Below are 26,119 nucleotides of genomic sequence, written 5' to 3' on the forward strand. Positions count from 1 at the left end.
CTTGGCGTATATGGGCCGTAAACGGCTAGAAAGTCCCTTAGTACTGGCTGGGACAAGGAACAGGCCAACTAGCAAAATACAGTATACGTTGGTAAATTTTTTTCCAGTCAACAGAATGGTCAGGGTAATACCAAGTTTGGAGAAGTTTGGCTCTCCAACTGGTCGGCTTTTCTTTCCAATGAGCTACTTGTTCACGGCTTTCCAATTCTTGCCTCTGTACCTGGTCTGCAATGTATAGTCCATAGTAGAGAAAAAGGCGAGGAGGGTACTTCGCTTGATGTGGGATTGCGAAGCCATAGGGTAGGCTTGGAAGAAGGTTTGGAGGAAGAAAAGAAAAGGGGGATGTAACATGTTCATCGTGATTCTATTCTGGATTTACGCTGGTCTCCAAGAATACTTTCTAAATGACAGTATTCCGACGAATGGTCTTCTCCAAAAGCTGCCGACCTGTGTACCGGGGAAAATCAACACAAACCGTACAGGTGTTCCAGGACTCAATGTCGATATGCGACCCGCTGGGTGGTGGTGGTTCGGCGGCGGCGGTGATGTCGGCGCAATCTTCGGAATAGAAACGGTCAATTTTGAGTGGCCAAAGTTGAGAAGTCAGTCGGCCAAACGGCGTATACATCCGTACTTCAAAGGCGCGTGCACACCGCTTTCGTGCACGAGCCAAATTAGTCATGAGCCGGCACGACTCCTCAAACGACTTCGCAATGTAGCGCTTCACCCTTGATTCCGCCGAACCTCGTCCTCCTGCATTGCCCGATTTTGTCCCGTAAGCATGCTTATTTGAGCGTCACCTCTCTGCAAGTTCTCAAATACACTTCATGTCAGTCAAAGAGGAAATCGCAGTCACGAAGAGTAGGCGTTTTCGTCCTCTCGGAGCTACTTATTCGGTAGCCCCCGCCCGACGACGGCACTCGCTGGGACACCTCGGAATCCAGAGCCTGAATTGTGTTCTTAGCCAGAGGCTAGTCAGTAGCGAACACGGCCTTGTATGCCGTGAAGCTAGTTGGCCACTTCTGCAGCAAGTCTATTTCCCGAAAACACGCCCTCAGAGACGTCTATCCGGGTGGGCAGGCGAGCGTCCAAAAATGGCTGCCAGTTTGCAGCAACAGACGTCACGACGAGATGAAAAGCTGTGCAGGGATTTCTGGGCAAATCTGGATTACAATCGACCTAGTGAAGAAGCTTGCACAAATCTCGCATAGTCGGGTGCTTGAAAACATCCTTGACAGCAATCGGCAAGCCCGTCTTTCGTGCCAAAGCGACCAGCTTCATTGCACCGATGGAATCGCCGCCAATGCGGAAGAAACTGTCGTCGATGCTGATATTGTCGGGTTCCATACTCAGGACCTCGGCCCAAAGGCCTTGCATCAACCTTTCCGAATCATTTGTCGGCCCCCTACGCTCACCCTCAGCGCGACCCAACGCGGCGATGTCTTCCAGATCAAGAGAAGACCCGTAGTTGCGTAGGTGACGACGGTCAGTCTTCCCGGTTGCCGTCATGGGAATGTTTCGGATTGGAATGAAAACGCTCGGGATCATGAATGACGGTACCTGTTCGCCCAGTCTCTCCGCGACATCGCACGTTGCGCTCCGAACCGCCTTTCCGTAGTCTTGGTCGCTCATCATCTCTTGTGAGCCAAGACAAACAAATGCAACCAACATAATCCCGTGACTACCCACTGGCTTGATCGTCTCGGCGACGACTGTCATGGTTGTGCCATGAGAAGTAGTAGAAATCGCATCCTGTACATAATGTTCTACTTCTTCGAGCTCTACTCGCTGTCCGCGGATCTTGACCTGCGTGTCCTTTCGGCCCTTGAAGATGAGACTGCCATCTTCCCGGTACTGCACTAGATCTACTGTGCGGTATACTCGGCCGCGACGACCGGGTCGCTTGCCGGGAACGCCCCGAAGAAGCCACTCGGGGTCCTGGATGTAAGCTGCTTTTGTTTTTTCTGCATCGTTGACGTAACCTGCTCCGATGAGCGGTCCCTCCAGCCAAAGCTCACCTACCGTGCCAATAGGTGCCAACCTGTCAGGGTTCTCTGCATCAACAATCCAGGCACACGAGCCGCATGCAAAACCGAGGCCGCCGTCGCCTTCAGGAGTCAGATCCAAGATGATGCTGGTTGGCGTACACTCCGCCAGACCATATGCGCTGACGACGCGTGCCCCTGGACTGACGTACTGTGCGTCGCTTGGTAGGACGACCTCGCCGCCCAATAACATGGTGGACAGCCGCGTCAATGCCGCCTTTGGCTCGATATTGCGCAAGACAGATGGTGTGAAATCTGCCACCGTGATTTGGTACTTGTCCAAGCACCCTGCAATACCGTCTTGGCGCTCTTCAGGCGATGGTATGCACAAACATCCACCCGCTGTCAGGGTGTTGAGCATGTTAGACCACGCGACATCGAACGCATAGGATGAAAAGTCAAGCACGCGTGAATCGCTCCCAAAGCCGAGCAAGTCTCTCTGGTGAACAATGGCGCTGCAGAAATTTCCGTGAGTGACCATGGCACCTTTGGGCACGCCCGTGCTGCCGGATGTAAAGACGATGTACAGGACGTCGAAAGCAGTGACCTCTGGAAGGCGGACTTCGTGGTCCAAAGACAGCGCGAACTCGAATAGCCGCTCAACGTCCACCGACACGACGTGGTCAGCGCCAAGTTTGTTGGCAATGTCGGCATATGCCGCAGACGCCAGAACTGTCTTTGCCCGAACCTGTGTTACCATGGCTCGCAGACGCTCCTCTGGCTGGTTGGATGGATCTGTACCAACACACGCAGCGCCAGTCTTCATGACTGCCAAAGCAGAAACCGGCATCCACATGGATTTGTCAAAGAAAAGAGGGATAACATCACCCCTCCCAACCCCCGTCTTCCTTAGCTGATAAGCTAAAGTGGTGGATAAGTCGTCTAGCTGTTGATATGTGAGGGAACCATCCCACGCATGTATAGCTGTAGCCAACGGTTGTCGATGGACGGTTTCACGGACCATGCGAGGCACGTTGTCCAACACGCTTTCGGGGACCTTTTCGTTCCATGCCCAGACATCTTCGAGGTCTCTGCAGCTGAGCGTTGACACATGGTGCAGCTTGGATTGTCTCGCTACGGGGTTGAGAAGCTGCTGATGCACATGCTCGAACTGGTAAAACAAGCGCGTGACTTCCTTCTCGGACAGCGTGTTGGAGTCAAATATGATGCTAACGTGTGATCCAAACTGCGACTTGTTGTACTTGAACAGTATGGCAAAATCGCCCAACTGCTCCGGCTGAGCATCATCGTGGTTGATAGAAAGTATGCTCTGGAAGTCACATGCAAGAGCAGCCTCAGCGTTGATGCGACGAATGCGTTGCAGCCCGGTCCGTTTGAAAACGTCCAAATCCTGTCCTTGCTTCTGAATGAAATGAAGCAGACTGTTCACATTGTCGTCCCACATGATGGGTACGCGAACCGGTAGCAAGGCGTTGTCATCAGATACCATGCCAAATATTGCCTCTGATGAATCCAACATTGTTGCTACAAGGATGGCCCAAGCAGCTTTGATACAAGTGGCAGGTTCAATTTCGCCGTCGAGCGGGCCGCAGCCCTTTTGAAACAGAGCGACTTCTTTGTAGGCTCGTGACCGGCCGACTGCCGGTGGCGAAGGGAAATGACAACCCGTGATTCCTCGGAACTGGTCTTTCCAAAAGGCGGTGGTTGTGGCTTCATCAGTTCCAACCGTCTGTTTGTAGAAACCGTCAAAGACTGAGATGGGTGAGAGCCAACTTATCGAGTCACCATTGCTTTTTGGTAACTGGGTTTCGTAATTGGCCTGCAGCAAGTAGGTGATGGCTTTGAACAAAACGTCACACGCCTGGGCAGCCACGGCTTTCTGGATATAAGGTTCGCGATACTCCACCACAAGATCAATGTTGTCGCCGTCAATGCTTGCGCTGAGACTAATGTCAAACTAGAGAGCGTGTTAGTGACTCGAGACGCCAGGCACTTCGAATACGTGGTCAGAACAACTCACTTCGTGGGGATCTTCCCCGCCACTGGACTCGAATGAGAGGCTTCTGTTTTCAGAACTCTTCAGCTTGTCCGACGCTCTGATGGAGAAGGATGTGTTGAACAATTTCTTTCCCGACAGTCCTAGTTCGTGCTGGATCTCGGCCAGCGACGCATATTGCATTGCCAAGTGCTGTATCGACCTGCTAGACACCGACTGCAAGACCTGGCGGGGCGAATCTCGCAAATCGATGCGGCTGATGAGCAAATTTGCAAGGGGGCCGACAATAGCCTCAATGCCGTCTATGGGGACATCTCGGCCCGAAGCCAGGTAACCAAAGCACACCTCGTCCATGCCGGTAAAGGTTGCCAGGACCATGGCCCAGGCCACTTGGAAGAAAACGGCACGGGTGATGCCGAGATTCTTGCACAATTCAGTCACCTCGGCCAACTCCAACGGCGGCACGGGGATGTCACAATGGCGCTCTTCATTCGCAGACGAGTCGTGAACTGACAAGGGGAACTCGCATGGACTCACGCCAGTGAGCATGGAAACCCACGGAGCAACTCGCTTGCCATGGGGAATGCTGCAAATATGGCGCATCACGTCTCCGAACGGCGGCACGGCGGCAGGCGTGATGCCGTCGTAAAAGGAGATCAGATCTTGCAGCATGACCGACATGGAAGCAGCGTCTATGAGGGCGTGGCTGATGTCCAATCTGCAAGCTACTTCTCCACTGTCTGATTGGCAAATAAAGAACAAGTGCTGAGGCTCGTGGGCTTTGAACGTTGGTTTTGGAAGGCTGTCGAGCATGGCTTCTGGACTTGTTGAACCAGAACCAACAAACTTGACCTCAGAATTGGTGTTTTTCAAGACAATCTGCATGAAGTCGTCTCCTTCCGGGTGCAAAGCGAACACGGTAGACAAGATGGAATGCCTCTGTGCCAACTTGGTCCACGCGTTTCCGAGCCTTTGGGGCTCAATCCGCGTCGCCAGTCCCGGGGTGGCCAGGCAGCGCCACGTCGAACTGGTGGCGTATGATGCGATTCCCTTCTCTGAGCTCAATAGAATACCCTGTTGAAGTGGTGAGCAGGGCAGAATCTCCTCCACCGTGCCGGCCGGTATCCCCAAACTGGGAAGTTGACGGCAAAGTAAGGTGTCGAGAGCGCTGTACGACATTGGCAGCAATGGAAGGTCACTGAGAGTGAAGCTAACGGCCGAATTGCACAGTCTATCAACGGCGCGCTGCATGCATCTTCCAAACTCCTGTGCCCACTGTTGCAGGCGTTGTTGGTGTTTCATGTCCTTGTGAACCTGGAACGTCACCACGAGCCAGCCATCCTCCACATCGGCAGTGATCTCAATCATGGTCAGACGGTGAGCAGTCTGTGATACGTCGACCAAGTCGTCATCACTGTCGCCCATATGGTCAGGGCGCTTGAAGAGCCCCTCTTCCGCTTCGAGCTGTTGGAATCTCCCGGTGAAATTGAAGGTCACCTCGGGGATCTCCTGTCCCCGGGCAGCCTCACGGCCAGCTTCACTGTAGAACCGGCAAGCGAAGTAGGGCTGGCCCTTACCGGGGACCTTTCTTCTGATGTCCTTGGCAAATCTGATGGTTTCGATGAGGGAGTCATCTTCACCGGGCTTGACGGAGATGGGAATGGGGTGGAGAGTGGTGAACCATCCCACGGTTCCGGAAACATCGACAGGGAGATCCTCCGAGTGCTCCCGCCCGTGCCCCTCGAGCCAAATGACAGGCACGGATCTTTCCGGGAACACGTGGTGAAATGAGTGTGCCATTGTGCCGAGGAGTATGTCCATGGGCTCCGTCCGCAGGCATTCGTTGGCATCTCCAAACATCGCATCGGTGAGAGATGGCTCAAATGCCTCAGAGATTACGGTACAGTTCCCAAATGTGCTGTCAGATAAAGGCAGTCCCCAGAAATCCAAGTCTGGAAGTGGAACGCTGTATGGAAGCACTGAAATGGGAGAGGCGCGGCGGTTGGCTCTAACTTGACGCCTTAGCCATGATTTCCACGACGTCGATGGTGCCGATATCAAGCTGCCGTGCTGGATGTGGTCTTCAATGTCGCCCCAGATGATCCTCCAAGAGACAAGGTCAACTACAAGGTGGTGTGCCGAGAGAGTGACAAGTTGAACGTCACCAGCAATATTGAAGAAGTCACAAGCGAAGACTGGACCATGCTCAATGTCGAGATTTTCCTGTCGCCATTGCGACAGAACCATTGCTTCGTCCCGGCTAGAAACATTGTGCTCCGCAAAGGCGAAAGATGACGGCCCCTTGGGAGCTATGCTCTGCCTCCAAGACGCGCCCTCGGCCGGGCGATGAAAACGATTCCGCAAAATGGCATGGCGATCAACGAGATCCTGGATTGCTGCCAAAAACCTTGCGCCGGGAACATACAGCCCCAACTCTAGCACGAATTTTTGATTAAAGTGATTCAGCCCGGATGGGTAAGCATCAAAGAATAGTTGCTGGATGGGTGAGAGGTCAAAAGGTTCAGTTGCCTCTTCGTCGACTCCATCGTCGTCATCTGGCACCGTATGGCGAGACATGGACTTGCACTGTGACGCCAGCTTTCTGATGGTTCCCGATTGCAGGATATCCGCGACGGTAACAGAGATACTGTGCTGTCTACATTGAGCGACGATTTGCATTGCCGAGATGGAGTCGCCCCCTATTCTCGTGAAGGTCTTGGTGACGGAGATCTCCTCAGCCGACAAGTTGAGGACCGACATCCAAATCCGCTGGAGCCGCTCCTCGACTTCGCTTAGTATCTCGGGGGAGTCTGTCTTGTCGGGCAAGTTCCTATACTGTTTCCAAGCCGACTCGGCGATTTCTCGAAGCAGTCGTCTGTTCGCCTTGCCACTCGGCGTCATGGGAATCTTGCGTATCGGGATATATGAAGTTGGTACCATGTATACGGGGATTCGTTCTTGTAGGCGCTCATTGCTAGCAAGAACCAAACTTTGCACAGCTTCTTCATGCTTTTCATCTGTCAGCTCAGCTCCAGAGCTTTCTAGGGCAACAAATGCTACCAAGACGGCGCTCGAGGCTTCCTTTGGACGGATCGTCTCTGCAACTACGGTCACGGCCTTGATGTCGCCGTTTTTGACCGCGTTCATGCTATCCACAATATGGTGCTCGATATCTTCCAACTCGACGCGCTGCCCTCGTATCTTGACCTGTGTGTCTTTGCGGCCCACAAAGATGAGTTCACCGGCGTTCGTGTACCGCACGAGGTCACCAGTTCGATATAGACGGCCAGCTCGTCCGGGGTGGCCAGGGGCTCCTCGAGTAAGCCAAACTGGGTCTTGAACAAATGCTGCCGCCGTCTTTTCTGGATTTGAGAGATAGCCCTGACCAACAAGCGGGCCTTCAACCCAAAGCTCTCCAGTTTCACCGAGGGGGGCCAAGAGTTCTGGGTTGTTGACGTCAACCACCCAAGTGCAAGCGCCGGCGCCGCGGCCTATGGTGACTTTCTTGGAACAAATTTCAGACATTGTCACCGTAGGCGTGCACTCAGCTGGCCCATATACGTTGATTATGGTCGTGTCGTCTCCAGCCAGGAGAACATCGGTCGGGACGACGGCTTCGCCGCCCAGAATGAGTGTCGTCAGATCGCAGAGCACCTTGGGGCCCAACATGCGCGCAACCGAGGGCGTCAAGTCCACCGACGTCACATTGTACTTTTTGAAGCATTCGGCCAACTGATTTTCTCTCTCAAAAGCCGATGGTATGCAAAGACAGCCGCCGCTCGTCAACGCATGGATCAGGTTGCACCACGAGGCGTCAAAGGCATACGATGAGAAATCAAACACTCTCGAGCTGCGAGAAAACATCAGCGGCTTCTGCTGATACGTGATGGCTGAGCAGAAGTTTCGGTGTGACACCATCGCGCCCTTAGGAGTGCCAGTGCTGCCCGACGTGAAGACGGCGTACAGCATGTCAGATGGTTGTACGATGGGCAGCTCTGCGGCCGGATGCAGAGATTCGAGACATTGTTGTCCAGGCCCAACGGTCAACACGCCAGCGTTTTCGGACAACCTCCTCACCAAGTCATACTTTTCAACAGAAGATAGGGCTACCGGGGACTCGAGCTGCGAGACCAAGGAACGAATTCTGTCGTCCGGAAGCTTCATATCCACGGCGACGACACCGGCACCAGCCTTCATGACGGCTACCGCGGCCACGGGCATCCACATGGACTTTTCAAAGTATAACGGGATAAGACAGCCGCGGATTCCGAAGCCAACCAGCCTTTGTGCCAAGTTGTCAGACATTTCGGACAACTGGCCGTAGGTCAAGCCACCGTCCCACGCACAAATGGCAGGGGCAGAAGGGTCCTCCAGGACTCTCTGTGAAATCAACTCGTGGACACACAGTTCGGTGGGCTCCGGGACGTCTTTGTTCCAGGCCCAGATCTGATCTATTCCAAACGGAGCAAGGTGCTCAGTAATGATGCTGCGTAAAGTCTGCTTCCTCAGACGCTGATCGGACAAATGGCGAATCACTGTCTCCAAGTTGGCGGCAATGTGTGCCATTTTTGGCTCCGACACGATTTCCGAGTCGAATCCAAAACGAATGCCGACGCCCTGTGCTTCTAATTGGCATTCAATCACCAGAGCATAAGTACTGAAGTCTTGCCACTTGTTCCCGTTTTCTTCGCCTTGGACCTCTGTCAGGAATTCCTCCTCTGGCTCGAGACCGCCGCCATCACTCGGGGGCTGTACCACGAGGAGAGTCTGGAAGTTGCAGGCCAGACATGGCTCCTCACCCAGGCGACGGATATGCTGCAAACCCGTTTGCTCAAATGGGATCATGTCGACAGACTGACGCTGTATGCGATGCAATATTGACTCGGCGTCGTCGTCCCAGTCAAGCGTCGCGCGCAGAGGAACGGTGGCAATGGTAGGGCCCGTCATTCTTTCAATTTCCGGAACCGGAGCTTGCCTGCCTGTCACGGTGACGCCAAAGAGTGCTTCGTTGGAGTTGGTGTTGTGGGCAGACACGATACACCACGCCGCGCGAAGAATGGTTGACGAAGTAAAGTCACTGTTGGACCAGTCCATGTTGGACACGGACATTTCAAGCTGCTGATCAGGCCTCGGGTTGTCCGTGCCCTTGACTGTTGGGAAATGACAGCCCTGGATGCCAGCAAACTGCGTCCTCCAGTACTCGTTCCGAGTGTTCTCGTTGATGGTAGCCATGTATTCGAGAAACGCATCCATCGGCTCCAGGTCTTGGACTTCATTTCCGTAATACACGTCCTGCACGTCCTGGAGCAGCAAGCCCATGGACCACCCGTCGTATAAAGCGTGGTGGACCTCCCACAGCAGGAAAACTTCGCCTTTGGCGTTTTGCGGCAGAATGGAGAACCTGGTGAGAGGTGTTCCCAGGCCCATTGGCGGACTGTGATTGTCTCCCGCCTCAAAATCGGTCCAGTGTGTTTCTTCAGCGAGAACTGCCTGCACAATGCCAATTTCAGGAAGGCTGACTATGCGTGTGCGCAGAATCGAGTTCATCATCACAACGTGATCCCATGCTTTCCTTAGCTTGAGGACGTCCACGTTTCTGCTGATGCTGAAAAGGTTCCTCGCAACGTAATCTCCGGGGTGTTTAACGGTCAATGCCAACAGCCCTTCTTGCAATGCTGTGCAGGGGAGAACATCTATCACTCTTGAGTCTTCGATACCGCAGAGTCGAGAAACCTGGGAACGGACTCCTTCGCCCGTGAGCGGAGATGGTACTCCCAGTCTTCTGTCACGGTCAGTGTCTGAGCTATGTCGGCTGCAAATCTCCGACATATCCTTCAGAAGCGGGTTTTTGTAGACGTCTCTTGTGGTGATCCAGATGCTGGACGATCTAGCGGCTTTGCAGAGCAAGATGGCGTGAACCATGTTGCCTCCCATGCGGAAAAAGTGGCTGTCTCTGCTGATGATGGCCGGATCAACGTGCAACACCGCGCCCCAGGTTCTTTGCATCATAGATTGGACCTCGTTTTGGGGGTCATCATCATGCCGGAATCCGAGCCTGGGGTCTGAAGGATCCGAATCACACGGTCTCTCGTCTAATTCGGAATCGTCCAAGCTGGCACGGACGACGCCGGCTTGGACGTCTTGGCCGTGGCCCAAAACCTGGATTGTTCCATCCGGCCTGTATTTGGCCAGGGCACCGGTCCTCAGTAATAGTCCCGTGCGACCTGGGTGGTTCTGACTGCCCTTCAGCAGCCATGCAGGGTTTTCCACAAAACAAGGCTCCTCATCAACGCCGCCTTGACCTCCTAATATAGGTCCTTCAAACCAGAGCTCACCGACTGTCCCGATGGGCGCAAGCGAGTCTGGATCGTTGGTATCAACGATCCACAGACACAGCCCGTATGCTGGCTCGGAGAATGAGATGTCATCCTTACTGGGCTCATACGCGGCCAATGACTTGATGGAAGATTTGAATGCGTTGGACCCCCACTCTCCATCAAAGACACCGGAGTCACTAGAGAAAGTCTGGTCCTCCAAGGTGTAGGGGATGATGGTCTTGGTGATGGGAATGACCGAAGCCAGCTTGGCACATCCATATGCACTCAAGACTGTCCGCTCGCTCTCTCTCGGACTCACATCCGGAAAGCTAGCCTCGCCACCGAAACAGCCGACTTGAACCAGCGTCGATACGTCTTCGCAACTCGGATCATGAGCCCGATCCGGCGTCACAAAGGCGCAGTTGGCATTGCCGGGTGCTGAGCTGGGCACAGAGTCACGATGAGGTGAAGGCATACAGAGACAGCCCCCAGAACATAACGTGTGAAGCAGGTAGCACCAGGCCACGGGGGACGCGTATGAGATGTGATCAAGGGTGCGAGTGTCTTTGCAGAATCCCAGCGCCCTTTTCTGATATACAGCAGCACTGCTGAACTGGCTGTGGGTAACGATAGCTGCCTTCTGAGACGCGGCCGATGCTGGATCAAGAGTTGCAAACAGACCATCTGAAGGGGTCACTTTCGGCAACCGGGACGACGTGGACTTTGCCGAAAGCCCCAGTAGGAACTGGCGGTCCAGAGTAAGGATGTCTTGCATCCCGGCGTCCGCCAATGCCGGAGCATGTGCCGCGGACGCGAGACAGAGGGAGAATCGGGTGCAGGATGCCCAGCTCGCGAGTTGACAATGCGAGCCGTCGACGGCAACGGATACTCCGCCGGCCTTCATGACGGCCATGACGGCAACGGGCGCAAGCTGTGACTTTTCAAACGACAAGAGCACATGGTTTCCGACTCGGAGGCCAATGTCGACGAGGTGAAGGGCCAGCTTGCTAGAGACAGCGTCCAGCTCCTTGTACGTCAAGTCTCCGTCCCAAGAGCAGACGGCTTGGCGGCCGGGAAACTGCCAAACGGTGCGCTTGACGAGAGCGTGGACGCACGCCTCGACGGTCTCGGGGACTGCCGCATTCTGAGACCAGATGTCTTCAACAGACGCTGTCCTCGGCCTCTGCTGGGATTCTGTGAACATGACGGCCTCCTGAGCGGCAAGAATGGGCAAGCAATCGGTTGGGTTCCAGGCTCAGACCTACGATATCAAGTAGGTACCAGCCACCGTGCAGAATCACACAAAACACCAGGGCAAAGGGAGATTTTACTAATCTCGAGAACGAGGCAGGATTTGATATGCCAAGAACCGCAAATGTGACTGTCAGCCTGGCGGGGGAATTTCAATCCACGATGAAATCTGGTGCGCGCCCCCTTGAGGATATTAAAACCAGTCCAAGTCCACGACGGCACGCAAATGCCAGTACGTAATCCAGCCCAGACGTCGCATGGCGTAGGCAGCAAGGAAGAACCTGGTCTAGATCTACGGCATACATACGACGCACCGAGAATTTGCAAAAAAAAGAAACCACATTATTATGCGGCACGTAGTCGAAGCTGCAAGCATGTACGGCAAAGGAAATAGCCGCAGACGAGCATGACCAGACTTGCGGATTCCACACGCCGAAATCACGTCATGAGGTTTTCTGATTGCTCTCTGATGAAACGGACCCCACGGCGCAATTGGTAAATTAACCTGGTTTCTCGGGTTTTACACGATGCGTGGTAATATATGTCCCCAGGGTCCAAGTCGCAGGGCAGAAGGGCTGTCGACCTGGCTTTCGGGTGGCACTGACATGGCGTTTTAATCCAGAGTCAGGGCCAATGACGCTGGAAGCTGGCTCGTAAAAGGTCACTGGATCGATTTTGCCTGTAGCAAAGTTTCGTCTTTGGCGCGTCTTGTTGGGAAAAGGGGGCGGCGAGCTGAGATGATGAGCCCGCCTTTTCAGCCTTTCCCGGGTCATCATTGCCCCAAGATTCGCTCGCCGTCTAGACCCTAGTCCCATCTCGTCCCTCGCCAAGGCACCGGGGGGGAGAGAAGAGGAAATTTTAGACGGCCGAGCGGAGGCGAAAACCGACGCCCGCGCGCTTTGCCAGTCACCCGACTGCTGAACATTGTGGCTTGAAACAACAAGACAACTACAGGTGCAGACAACTCATGGTGTTGAAAAGTCCGAGACGGTATTTTTAGACTGGACAGCCGTGTTGCGAATCTACTGGCTGGCTGGGAAATCAAGGCCGCCGGCCTGAGGTGCTGTGTAAGCCACAGGCCGGGGCCGCGACAGCTTGGATCTCGCGTTCCCGTCGTGAGCTTGGATCGTCCAACGCACTTTATACCAGCTCCTCCGATGGGCATGTAACGCTGAGACGGGGGCGGCATGTCTGTAGCCGTTGACAGCGTTACATGTGCCACATTCCAGAACCGTGGACGGCAACGCACGACGAGTCCCAAAGTAAGCGTCACATGGCATGCCGCGAGACACGGCGAGTGGAGACGAGCCCGTTGTGGGATAAACGATTTAAACTGCATATCCGAGGTGAGATCGCTCCTGGCTGGGCCGTTAACCGCGGCCTCGGAACCTCGAGGCCCCGTCGAGCCGTCACATCCGCAGACCAGACGAGACGAGACGAGACGAGACGAGACCTTGGATTCGGATCTGAACTGGATGCCAGGTGGACTCGGGGCGGGCTATCTGAGATTTGCCGTCATGTCGGTTCCAAACCTCGTCCCAGACTCCCAGCGTTGGGGCCATGGCGTTTCTCACCTGCCGAGCAATGACAGTTGTTAGTCCGAGACTCCAAGTAGCCAGGGGACTGCTCGGGGCCAGAAAAGCTTGTGTTGGATATGGGCCGGCACGAATGGCGCCATGCAGCCAATTTCTGTGCAACGGCCCAACCAACCTTGTCCATTGCCCGACTTGGCTGACGCCACGGCCAGGCATCGAGGCGGATTGTTCCAGCCCGGCACTGAGACAAATGTTCCCTGCAGGCAATAGAATGTGGGGAAGACCTTGTTGGCAGATGTTCTCTACAATGCGTTCGCGGTCAACGCCCGCTCCAAGTTTCGTGTTTATGCAAACCTCGCCGGACATAAGCACGAGTCAGCGAGGGACATGTTGCATTCGAACCGGGGTTTTGCGTCCCCCGCGTCAAACGTCGTCCCAAACCGTCCATGTTGCGGGCGAAGAGCTTACGTCAACGCTCAGAAACCAAGTCATGGTCATGGGAAACAGGCGTGATTCCCGTGTGAGTGGGTGGGAAGCGTGAGGGAACCGCCGCGGCTAGATGCACCACGTAGCATCCGCCAAAGGGAGCGTTCATGTTATAACTAGATCCAATGTAAGGTAAGCTGACAGCCCCAGCTGAGGACAAGACGGATCGGACAAGAGACGTGTCTTTTCCGACGGGGGATAAATGTTTCCGTCGCGGGAGACTGGCAAACGAGATGGTGTGCGGATTCATCCGCTCGGCACCGCGGCAGCACACGCGTGTCTATTCCGCCGAAGCTATCAAATGGTGGCGCTGCTTACCACACCGGCATGGTAGATGGCGAATGACGTTTCTTTGTTCATATAGGGAAAGCTTTGCTTGGCTCTCCTCGGGGCACGGCGTTTGCGGGCAACCTCCTGAGCGAGTGAGTGGCAGATAGGAAACCCTTTCCTTCGTCCTCGGTCCCCCAGCTCTTGTGGTCTTGCTCATCTTGTCACCACACGAGTCTCACGAATAGGAAATCAGTTGGCGTACACCAAGCATGAATTGCTCCGCCCTTGTCAATGACCGCTTTGGCCCAGCCGTTGGTGACGACTGTCCTGGCCGGTTCGACTTCACCCTGTTGTTTGAGGAATTGATATTATCGACAGTTCCTTTGGGCATAGCATGTATGTTTCTCGGGGGGGTTTGACTTTGATTCGAGTTTGATATTGATATAGCTTATCCCTAGGTTCCTGGGCGGCGATCCGTCTGCATCGGCTGTGGGACGAGGCTGCCAAAGTCGACAAGTCAGCAGTGTTGCTATTCAAGTTGGTATGACGTCGTGGTACCCTTCGCTTCTGCGACTCGTGTGTCTTGACGCTATGCATATAGGCGCTCTATGTTCTGATCACGTCGTTGCAAGTCGTGCTCTTGGTGCTGTGGCAAACCGGCCGTGTGGACAGGAGCCGATTTACTCTTCCATGTCTGATCCTCGCGCTGCCCGGCCATGTCCTACTGTCGGTTCTATCATGCCTGGAGCACGTGCGATCAGTTCGCCCGTCGACTTTGTTATGTTTGTACCTTGGCGTGACCTGTCTCCTGGACATGGCTCGCGTTCGCACCGCGTTTCTGTTCCTGAACAGCCCGGCCGTGTCTTGGGTTCTGCTTTTCTGCTTGGTTGTAACACTGTCCCTGCTTCTCCTCGAGGTGACCGAGAAGCGGCACTTGTTGAAACCAGCGTGGAAAAGCGCCGGCCCTGAAGAGGTGGCGGGAATCGTCAACCGCGCCTTTTTCATATGGCTCAACGGCATTTTCATCAAGGGGTTTCGCACGCTGCTCACCGTTGACATGCTATCGCCGCTTGACTCTGAGATGCTGGAAGCTTCAAGCCCCACGAAGCTTGTATCATCTTGGAAAAGAGGTAGCAAAGCCCTCGAGGCACAACAACCCTCTTGTCAGGCAACAGGACAGGCGCTAACTTTGCTCGGCAGCAAATCAGGAAAAGGAGCATTCTCTGTTCCTCACCTTCCTATGGCACTACAGGTGGGCTCTTCTGTCGGGGACCTTGCCGAGACTGGCCTACACCGGCTTCAGCTACTCGCAGCCGTTTCTTGTTGAAAGAGTACTGGATTTCGTGAGCGAAGACCGGGAGCCCGACAGCAACAAGATCGCGTACGGACTTATTGGAGCATATGCGATTGTCTACGTGGGCTTATCTGTAGGCCATTTCTCGCATCCCCTCGTCTCGCGGCATGTCTAACTCGCCAAACTAGCTGGCATTTGCGGTCTACCAGCACAAGACATACCGACTGTTGACGTTGTACCGCGGCAGTCTTACGGCCATGATATTCAGCAAGACGCTCAAGATGAGCGCATCGTCCACCTCGGAGGCGGAAGCTATCACGCTCATGAGCGCAGACATTGACCGCATCGGGTCGAGCATGTCCCTCATACACGAACTCTACGCCAGTGTCATCGAGCTCGCGCTTGCCCTGTGGCTCCTGTACAGGTTGCTGGGAATGGCGATCCTCGCCCCCATCGTCTGGGTCATTCGTACGTCAGAGACCACGTGTGCTGCCGCGTATTCCGTGATTCCAGTAGCTCACGCCGACTAGTCTGCCTCGTAGCCGCCATGCCCCTTGCCAGGGCGGCGGCCAATGCCCAGATCCCGTGGCTCGAGGCCATTGAGACGAGGCTGACGGGAACTGCCAAGGCGCTTGGCAACATGAAGGCCATCAAGATGACGGGGCTCACGGACATTATATGCTCACGCATTGCTGGTCTTAGAAACGACGAGATCAGGGCGTCTCTGCGTCACCGAGTCTTGAACATTCTGGTTTTCATTTCTTGTATGCCGCAACTTGGGTGAGGAGCCTGGCTCTACGTGTACTGGCGCTGACTGCAACGGCAGACTTTGCCTCGACCGCATTGGCACCGGTATGGGCCTTTACGGCGTTCATACTCATCGCAAAAGCCCGTGGCTCTGAAACACTGACCGAGGGCGTCGCCTTTGCCGTTCTCAGCATCTTTGAGCTCCTCAACCAGCCAATAATATACATGGTGGACGGGGTCGAGCACATCCAGACCGTCATCAACTCGTTTCGGCGCATCCAGAATTACTTGACTTCCCCAGAGCGGCAGGACCAGAGACATCTCCCAGCGCCAGCCATGTCGTCCGAGTCCAGCGTCTCGGGCAAAGATGGCATCCATGGCAAGGGGTTGCAGGATGAGAAGGTCTTCAGTCCGCAAGCCCAGTGCCCTGGTGTAATGTTGTCCCTGGATGAGGTGTCGGCAGGATATAACCTAGAAGAAAAGATGATCCTCAAGGACCTGAGCTTCAAAGTCGGGCACGGCCAGGTCACCATCATCGCAGGGCCAGTAGGGTGCGGCAAGTCCACGTTGCTGCGAGCGATTCTCGGAGAAGTCCCTTTCAGGGGTTCAATTGCGGCTGGATTTCGAACGGCCGCGTATTGCCCCCAAACCCCGTGGTCAACTTGGGGCACGGTCAGGAACAACATTGTCGGGGTGTCGCCTTGGGACAGAGCCTGGTACGACACGGTTGTAGATGCGTGCGCCCTCAACGCAGACTTTAGAGAGTTGTCCAACGGAGACCAGACGATGACCGGGACTCGCGGCTCACAGCTGAGTGGAGGGCAGCAAATGAGAGTGGTAAGGAGCGCCCAAGTCCGAGCCTCGAGAAAATACCCCGTGTACTAAGCACCACGACCACGCAGTCTTTCGCCCGGGCTCTGTATTCGCGGAACCCAGTCATGGTCCTGGACGACGTCTTGACGGGCCTCGACAGAACCACTGAGAGGCACATCATAGACAGGGTCTTCTCCAAGGACGGAATGCTGAAGCAACTGAGAGCGACGGTCATCATGGCTTCCAACTCGGGTGAGTGGTGCTGTGTGCACAAGACTGCTTGAAGCTGACGTTTGTAGCGCACCACCTGAGTCTTGGGGATCAAGTGATAGTCCTTGATGAAGGCGGCAAGATGGTCAGCCAGGGGGCTGCGAAGGCTGTTTCTTTGCCGACGTCACCAATCCAGCCAGAGGGCGTTGCGCAATCACAGCCGGCACCCAAGGAGACGGACGACGACGAAGCCGAGATATGGCAAGAGATTGACATGCTGATTCATCCCTCGACAGAGGAGAACCGGCATGCTGGCGACATGAGGATCTATGGATATTATGCAAAAATCGCAGGGCGGTGGACTATAGGCGTATACCTGTTTGCTTGCTGTATATTCGTATTCGGCATGACGTTTCCGTGTCAGTATATCCATTCCATGGCAGCATCGTCCCAACCCTTCTTCCCCCCGGAGCAGCAGATGCTGAGACAGAACAGCCGTTTGGATGCAGTGGTGGACAAACGCCAACGCAGAAAACCCGAATGAGAGAACGGGCTATTGGCTGGGAGTATACGGAGCGCTCGCGGCCTTGACAATCCTGGGCTGTGCTCTCGCAGACTGGTAATTGCCCACACGCCAGCATTGGCTCTCCTGTGCTGACTCTACACAGCACGTTCAACTTGGTCGTGCTGCCAAAGACGTCTCGAAAGTTCCATCAGCTGCTCCTGGACACCACGATGCGGTACGTACGTCTTGAGCAAAGGCAACTCTGCGGCAGACTGACCGTGGTTTGAAAGCGCACACATATCGTTCCTCACTTCGACGGATGCCGGCACAACGCTCAACAGGTACGTACGAACAAGAGTGCGTACACAGATGGCCGTGGTGCCGAACTGACGTGCCGTTGCCATTAGGTTCAGTCAAGATCTGGAGCTGATAGACAACGACTTGCCGCAAGCCATGGACCAGACAATCTTCCAGTTCCTGTCTGCCATCGTCTCCGCAGTCCTCGTCTTCATCGGATCGAGCTACATCGGCGCAGCTATCCCCTTGTGCATCGCCGCTCTTGTCTTCGTGCAGTTTTACTACCTGCGCACTTCGAGGCAGCTCCGGCTCTTGGACATTGAGACCAAAGCGCCGCTGTTCTCGCAGTTCCTGGAAACCGTCAACGGCGTCTCCTGCATCAGGGCATACGGCTGGTCGGACGCGTACATGGAGAGGAGCTGCTTGGCGTTGAACGTTTCCCAAAAGCCGTACTACCTACTCTGGTGCATCCAGCGATGGTTGACGCTGGTCCTGGACCTCTTCAACGCAGGCCTTGCGCTCCTCCTGGTCGGTATCGCGACCAACATACGCGGGAGTGCGACGAGTTTCCTCGGCGTGGCGCTCTTCAACATTGTGACCTTTAGCAGCACTCTCCAGACTCTCGTCACGGAGTGGACTCAGGTAGAGACTGCTCTGGGCGCCATCAATCGCATCCGGTCGTTCGTCTTGAACGTCAAGGACGAGAATCTCCCCGGGGAGAAGGGCGAGGTGCCCCAGAGCTGGCCGGCGACGGGACACGTCGTATTCGACAACGTCTCGGCCTCGTACAAGTCTGCGGCCGAGCCGGTACTCAACCAGGTTTCTTTCCAAGTCGAATCCGGCGAGAAAGTCGCGATTTGCGGAAGAACGGGAAGGTAAGATACGCCGTACATGTATATCTTCGGCCCTGGGGGGGCGGGGGCGAGTCGTCCGATACTGACGAGTCTGCCGAACAGCGGAAAGTCGTCGCTCATAGCGACTCTGCTCCGACTTCTGGAAGTGGACGGCGGCAAGATATGCGTCGACGGCATAGACGTCAGCACCATTCCGCGGCAGGAAGTACGTCGCAGGTTGAACACGGTGCCGCAGGACTCGTTCCTCCTCGCGGGCAAGCTGCGGGAAGACCTGGACCCCTTCCGGTCCGCCACAGACGAGGAGCTCGTCGACGTCCTCGGCGCAGTGGGCTTGTGGGACATTTTCGAGCCGGTTGGCGGGTTGGAGAGCGACATTGGGGAAGACATGCTGTCGCATGGCCAGCGTCAGTTGTACTGCCTCGCTCGCGCCGTCGTCAGACAGAGCCCCATACTCGTGCTCGATGAAGCGACGAGCAATGTTGATGCCGACACCGACAAGGCCATGCAGGAGCTGTTGCGGAGCAGGTTCAAGGACCAGACCGTCATATCTGTGGTGCACAAGTTGCAGAGCGTGCTTGACTTTGACCGCGTCATCTTGTTGGAGAACGGGCGGCTGGTGGAGAGCGGGAAGCCAAGAGAGTTGCTTTCAACGCCGGCGTCAGCTTTCCTGGCCTTGTATCAAAGCTTGGAACCTGGCCACGGGGCTTAGGTTTGGATCCTTGCACATTGCTTGTCTTATACGTCAAAGGAGGCGTGACGTGGCTTACTCGGTGTCTCTTGACCGGAAAATGGTTGCCGAATGCAGGCTACATAGACGAATGGGCAGAATTATAGAGTTTCCTGTGTCTTGTCACCCGTGAATGCTTTGTCCTGCTGGCTTCTTGCGATGTCCGGTTTCGCTCGGCGGCGGCAGGCCAACCCGACTCAGACAACACGATGTCATTCCCGACTGCGAATAGACAGACGGGACGGGACGGGCTTTTCGAAACAGACACACCGGGACCCCTCGTACCGGAGCGATAACCAGATGGAATAGGCAGACAGTCACGTGTGGAGAGTCTTGTGGTACAGGCCCCGGGGTGATCTGGCGAGGGATTTATAGCCAGGCAGCCCAACGCACGAGGTTGGGCTGAGACAAGGGCAATACACCAAGGAACACCACACGACGCCCATGACGATCCGCTGCTCCCAGTCCAGTCCAGCCGAGCCCCGTCCGGACACCAAAGAGCATGCAGACAGAAATACTCGTGCCGGTGGCTGCCGCGGCATTCCTCGTCCTGCTTTACAAACTCGTCCTGCAGCCAGCCTTGCTCAGCCCGCTCGCAAAGATTCCCACGGCCCACTGGTCCTGCTCCCTGTCCAACTGCTGGATCCTGCGTGTCAGAAAACGGGCCGAGGAAAATGAAACCCTCTTCCGGCTTCACCTGCGGCATGGTCCGATCGTCCGGGTGGCGCCCAACACGTTGAGCGTGGACGGGGTCGATGCCCTGCGGGCGATATACCAGGGGGGTTTTGAGAAATCCGACTGGTACAAGGTCTTCGATAACTACGGGTGCGTCGGCGACGAGCAAACCCTCGGGCGAGCATTGCGACACGACGTATGGGTTGCTAACTGACACGGCGTAAGCGTTCCGCACATGTTCTCAACGTTGGGATACAAGGAGCACTCGCGTCGAAAGCGCATCATGTCCAACGTGTACTCCAAGTCGTACATTCACGCGTCGGCTCCGGCGCGAGCGCAGAACAGGGCCGTCTTGCTCGGGAGGCTGCTTCCGCTGCTGAGACAGGAGGCGGCAGAGGCCGACGCCCGCGGCACAGAAGTACAGTCCGTGTTTATGGCGACGACGATGGATCTCATCTCGTCGTATATTTTCGGCATGCGACGCAGCACCAACTTCATCCAGGACAAGACGTATCGAGACCACTGGCTGCGGCTGTATCTCTCGCGACACCGTCACCACTTTTGGCCTCAGGAGCTTCCTGGCCTGACGAGGCTTTGTACGAGGCTAGGCATTCGACTGTACCCGTCGTTTGTCGACGCCGCCAACGAGGAACTACGACTGTGGAACAAGAGCATGTGTGACGAGACGGAGAGATGGGTAAGTGACGGGGCCGACGGGCCATGCCTGCCGGCCGACGAGGCCGTCGTTTTCGAGGCGATGCATGCGGGCATTGACAGGGAGGAACAGGCCGAGGGAGAGGCTTCACTGCTCTACAGCACGCTGATACAGCAGAGGAGTTTGGCGGTAGCCAGCGAGGTCCTGGACCAACTGCTGGCCGGCCATGAGACCGCGGGCATTGTGCTGACCTATATCGCGTGGCGGTTGTCTCGGTCGCCCGACGTCCAGCACCAGCTCCGGGCAGAGCTGCTTTCCGCGGTCCCACGCTCCAGCCAGGCTGCAGATGACGGCTGTGCGCTACCGGAGCCCCCAGAGCTGGATGCCTTGCCCGTTCTGAATGCCGTTGTCATGGAGACGCTCCGTCTGCACGCGCCTATTCCCGGGCCGCAACCCCGGTGTACGCCGCGTCCGGGCTGTCAAGTCGGGGGCTACGACATCCCGGGCGGCGTGCGGATCGCGTCTCTAGCACACACGCTTCACCTGGACGAGAGGGTATACCCAGATGCGAGGAGATGGGACCATGCGCGATGGCTGGCGCAAGCATCGGATGCCGAGACAAGGAAGCTGATGAACAGGCACTTTTGGGCGTTTGGGAGCGGAGGACGTATGTGCATCGGCTCGAATTTCGCACTTGCAGGTACGTACGTATATTGAGAGAACGAGGCGGGATTCGCGATTGACAGGTGTGCGTTGTAGGCATCAAGAGTATTGTCGCCGTCATTTACGCCAATTTCACAACCTCGGTTGTAGATGACGATGGCATGGAACAGACGGACGGGTACTCATCCAGACCGGCAGCTGAGCAGCTGTACCTGAAGTTTGCTGCTGTGTAGATAAGTAGCGTGCGACAATCGCAGCAAAGCGTTGAGGTCGATCGACTCGAGAGAGCATCCTCGTTTCTTGAGCGCGATTTTGCGTGATTGCTCGTGGCAGTTGGTCACGTGATCGGCTTACTGCGTGTTGATGCCCACCGGCTGCTGGCATCTAGTTATCTCACTCTGCCGCTTTCATCGTTCGTTTCGCGAGTCTCACCTGTGCACCATACAGCCCTCGACTGCTCATTCATACATCCGCGCCAGATGTTGCGGGATCCGCAGGTCGGGCCTTGGCCCTTTGATGAGTGACGGCCTTTTTCGAATCCCGCGAAACCAGGCGGCCACCGACTCCTCCGGGTTCGACTTGACCTAGACGGTATAGACAGCAAGGCGAGGGCGCATCGGCATACCTAGCCATGTCGTTCGATGGCGTGGGGGGCCACGTGCTCACGGTAAGGCGGCTAAGCCTCTGAGGACAACGCGTCCCTGACAGCTTGGCCTTTCGGATCAAGGCTAATCAGCAAAAGGCCGCTGCGGTTGCCACCGTCGCCGTTGACGTGATAGTTCACCCAATCGACACCATCATCACAAGGGTTCAGTCACCAGCGTACAAAACCCAGTATCGGCAGCTCGACGGCGCCTTTCACCGCAATCTTTTCCTGGGGCTCTACCAAGGCTTCGGGCCGACTCTGCTCGCCGGCATACCGGCCTCCGCAGCCTTCTTCTCCGTCTACGAGGCGTCCAAAACGCTCTTTGAACGATGCCAGAGGTCGGGCCATTTGGGACATATCCCCCTGCCCATTGCACACGCAGTCAGCAGTGCGGCCGCTGACCTTGTGGCGTGTGCCATTCTCAATCCCGCAGAAGTGCTCAAGCAGAACGCCCAAGTGTCCACGACAGAGGGCCTGCCGCCCGGTCGACGGTCGCATGTTTTGAAGGCCCTGCGGCGGTTCTCGAGGCAACCCACGCGTCTGTGGACGGGATACACCATGCTGGTGGCGAGTTCCCTGCCTGGGACGAGCCTGACTTTCAGTCTGTACGAGTGGTTCAAGCAGAAAATGACGCGACGTGACGAGGCTGCGTCGCAGGACATCCCGTATCAGATCAAGCTCAGCGCCGCGAGCGCCGCCGTTGCAGCTGGCTGTGCGTCGTGCATATTCGTTCCGGTGGACGTTGTCAAGACGAGAATGAGATTGGCCGCGGGGGACGAACCGGCCGCCACGACCGACAGGGCGGCGGCGCTCAGACCAAGCCCCATTGCCGCGGCGAGACACGTTTTGCGGATGGAGGGGGTAAGGGGCCTGTTCAGAGGATTGTCCTTGACAGTTATTTCTGGCGTGCTGGGCGCTGGCGTGTATTTGGGCTGCTATGAAGGCTGTAAGTTGTACCTAGGACGAGAAAAGGGCGACAGTGGAGTGTTCACGGGGTAAAGACGCGTTGGATCCGGCGTCGACGACTTGATCTTTAGCCCGCGGCATTCGCTCCGACGGGGGATGACATGCACAGTAGAATACCGCTCGTGTCTGATTTCAGATTTCTCAGGCTGACCCCAGCTTGACGCAGACGGATTGCGCAAAGCTGGCCTTGGACAGGCGAGCATGGCGATGGAACGAGCCAACGATGGCCTTTGGTGTTCTTGACGACGCAAGTTGCGGCGTTCCGGACTGTCGGTAGGCACCCGATATTTGCAGTTATAATCTCCAACCTCGATTCGCACAACTGAGCCCATACATACGTCGCACTAAGAGATGTACTTGTCGAACCTGTGCTCGGCCAGGTCGCCAAGCATGGACAAGACGAACTGACGCGCCTACCTGGTGGTTGACGACGACGCCCCGTGGACCCGATCCGGCCACGCCCGAAGTTTACGTTGAACGGTGCCCATGGCGGATTGTTGTTGAGTGGCCCGTCGGCTAGTGTGAGGTGTTGTTCCGTCCATACGGAAAAGTCATGTTCAATATCGGTGCTGCGGTTGGTCATGGCAAAAGAATCGCTCGGGTCCCTCTGCTAGCACCACGCAATGTAACCCAACAGTTGCAAGTTGAATAGATGCTCCATGCGCCGTACGTCCGACCTAACCCACGCGGCATAGCGTCGTCAAACTTAATCTCATCGGGAGCCAGTACCTGCTCGGTTCCACCACGTCGGTCAGGGGAAGGGGAGACAAAGGGGCCAGCCATCCACCATGCGCGCCCATGCCCATGTCCACGACTCCAGCCAGCTCACTTGCAGCATCTCGCCTGCCATTTCCGTGCATGAAATGAACCGGTGACCCAAAAAAGCGGGCAGTCTTGGTGTTTGCGAGCGAACCGAGAGGCCCGGGACCCCTTCAACTCACAAGGCGAGTGAGTCTATCCCAAGGCGAAGACGACATGTCGCCAATCAGGTTCCACGGCCTCAGCACGGGATGATACGCCAAGTTGCCAACTATCAAAATTAGGGTTACCGCTAACTCCAAGCAATGCGGTCCGTGAAGCCGCGACGGACGAGCGAATGGGCGGGCTGAAGCGGACGGCGCTGCTGGCGCATATAAGTCAAGCGTGAGACGCCCAATGGTGCCTCCGTCCGTAGACGCCCATCGTGTTTGTTGTTTCGAGAATCTGCAGGCGCCCACTGCCACCGAATCATGGTCTCTTTACCTGGCTGTGCTCAGGGCGCCCTGGTTCTGGCTGCCGTCGCGGCCGCCGGAGCTCATCTGCCGCCGATTCCATCCGACTTGACAACTCCAGTCCAGCAGCGGATCGCCGTTGACGGGCCCAACAGTTAGTTCCCACGTCCCGTCCCCCGATACGTGCAGCAAGCGACCTGCTCCGGTGTCGCGGCAGGTCACGGACGACCACAAGACGCTGGCTGACCAGGCGCGGTCGTCGTCGGAACAGGCATCGCTGTGAGCTGGAACACCTACGAGAAGCTGGACCAGGCCTGCGTCAAGTATGGCGCGCCCGACTGCTCGTCGTTGACGGAGCAAGTGTGCTCGAGCACCCCGGGAACGACATATCCGTCCTCCCGCACCTGGTTCAACTCGGTCACCCTGACGGGGTTGAGGCCGGCCACCAAATACTGCTACCAGATTGTGTCGACCAACTCGACCAAGGCAACCTTTCTCAGTCCGCGGCAGGCGGGCGACAAGACGCCCTTCTCGATAAACGCCGTCATCGACCTCGGCGTGTACGGCGAGGACGGCTACACCATCCAGATGAAGCAGGACAAGCGGGACGAGATCCCGTCCATCCCCCCGTCCCTCAACCACACGACCATCAAGCGCCTGGCCGACACCATCGACGACTACGAGTTCGTCATCCACCCGGGCGACCTGGCGTACGCCGACGACTGGGCGCTCAAGGGCCACAACCTCCTTGACGGCAAGAAGGCCTTCCAGGCCATCCTGGAGCAGTTCTACGACCAGCTGGCGCCCATCTCGTCGCGCAAGCCCTACATGGCCAGCCCGGGCAACCACGAGGCCGTGTGCGAGGAGATCCCGCTCACGTCGGGCCTGTGCCCAGACGGCCAGAAGAACTTCACCGACTTCATGACGAGGTTCGGCAGCAGCATGCCCGCGTCGTTCGCGTCGACGTCGCCCGACGCCGCGGCCAGGGTGAGCGCCAACAGGGCGCGGCAGCTCGCGCGCCCCCCGTTCTGGTTCTCCTTCGAGTACGGCATGGCGCACGTCGTCATGCTCGACACGGAGACGGACTTCGCCTCGGCCCCGGACGGGCCCGGCGGATCGGCCGGCCTCGACTCCGGCCCGTTCGGCAGCCCCGGCCAGCAGCTCGACTTCCTCGCCGCCGACCTCGCCTCGGTCGACCGCAGCGTCACGCCGTGGCTCATCGCCGCCGGCCACCGGCCCTGGTACACGACGGGCGACCAGGCCAGCGACCCCTGCGAGCCCTGCCGGGCCGCCTTCGAGGGCCTCCTGTACCGCTACGGCGTCGACCTCGCCGTCTTCGGCCACGTCCACAACTCGCAGCGCTTCATGCCCGTCGTCAACGGCACCGCCGACCCGGCCGGCCTCGACAACCCCCGCGCGCCCATGTACATCGTCGCCGGGGGCGCCGGCAACGTCGAGGGCCTCAGCGCCGTCGGCACCAGGCCCGCCTACACGGCCTTTGCCTACGCCGACGACTTCAGCTACGCCACCATCCGCTTCGTCGACCCCCAGAACCTCCGGGTCGACTTTTACAGGTCCTCCACCGGCGAGCTGCTCGACTCGTCTACCCTGCGCAAGGCTCACGACCGCCGCTTCGTCCGGCAGTAAGTAGGCTGCAGGCAGGCGGGCAGGCAGGCAGGCAGGGGCCTGGCCGTGCAAACCAAGTCCGTGGGCCGTAGGTAGCAAACGTGTGCTCATGTTGCTTTGTCTGCTGGTATCCATCCGTAGGGCGAACCCGACCACCCACTCGCATCTCGCACGTGAAACATGCCGATGTTGATTCGTCGACACGCAGGAGGAGACGGACAAACCACCTTTCGACGTCACCGGCCGTCTCCTTTCCCGCATCTACACTGAGCCCAGGGGCAAAGCAAGAAGAAAACGCTTAGCTTAGATTTCCAGTATTCCAGGCAGTGAAAACCCGTCCAGATATCAAGGACAGACAGAGCCTTCCGT

The 26,119-nt window shown here is 56.6% G+C and overlaps 4 protein-coding genes across 4 annotated transcripts; 3 read left to right on the forward strand and 1 right to left on the reverse strand.

Annotated features, from left to right (window-relative positions):
* Positions 1–1,179: 1,179 nt before the first annotated feature.
* Positions 1,180–11,523, reverse strand: MAM_05979 (non-ribosomal peptide synthetase; the record flags this gene model as incomplete). The annotated part of the gene is made up of 2 exons (XM_040824777.1): positions 1,180–3,963; positions 4,027–11,523. The coding sequence occupies 2 exons, from the start codon at positions 11,521–11,523 to the stop codon at positions 1,180–1,182; spliced, it is 10,281 nt and encodes a 3,426-aa protein (XP_040677197.1).
* A 2,607-nt stretch (positions 11,524–14,130) lies between these two features.
* MAM_05980 (ABC transporter) lies at positions 14,131–19,290 on the forward strand (the record flags this gene model as incomplete). The annotated part of the gene is made up of 14 exons (XM_040824778.1): positions 14,131–14,257; positions 14,320–14,402; positions 14,463–14,991; positions 15,062–15,288; positions 15,344–15,623; positions 15,686–15,919; positions 15,982–16,739; positions 16,805–16,967; positions 17,015–17,344; positions 17,421–17,544; positions 17,594–17,665; positions 17,721–17,771; positions 17,838–18,602; positions 18,684–19,290. 14 exons carry the CDS (start codon positions 14,131–14,133, stop codon positions 19,288–19,290), a joined length of 4,350 nt encoding a protein of 1,449 aa, XP_040677198.1.
* A 520-nt stretch (positions 19,291–19,810) lies between these two features.
* On the forward strand, positions 19,811–21,534 carry MAM_05981 (Cytochrome P450; the record flags this gene model as incomplete). The annotated part of the gene is made up of 3 exons (XM_040824779.1): positions 19,811–20,133; positions 20,209–21,338; positions 21,398–21,534. The coding sequence occupies 3 exons, from the start codon at positions 19,811–19,813 to the stop codon at positions 21,532–21,534; spliced, it is 1,590 nt and encodes a 529-aa protein (XP_040677199.1).
* Positions 21,535–24,142: 2,608 nt separating this feature from the next.
* MAM_05982 (Purple acid phosphatase-lik) lies at positions 24,143–25,771 on the forward strand (the record flags this gene model as incomplete). Its single annotated transcript, XM_040824780.1, has 2 exons — positions 24,143–24,278; positions 24,375–25,771. 2 exons carry the CDS (start codon positions 24,143–24,145, stop codon positions 25,769–25,771), a joined length of 1,533 nt encoding a protein of 510 aa, XP_040677200.1.
* Positions 25,772–26,119: the final 348 nt, after the last annotated feature.

This window comes from Metarhizium album (genome assembly GCF_000804445.1).
Source record: "Metarhizium album ARSEF 1941 chromosome Unknown scaffold_17, whole genome shotgun sequence".
NCBI classification, from domain to species: Eukaryota; Fungi; Ascomycota; class Sordariomycetes; order Hypocreales; family Clavicipitaceae; genus Metarhizium; species Metarhizium album.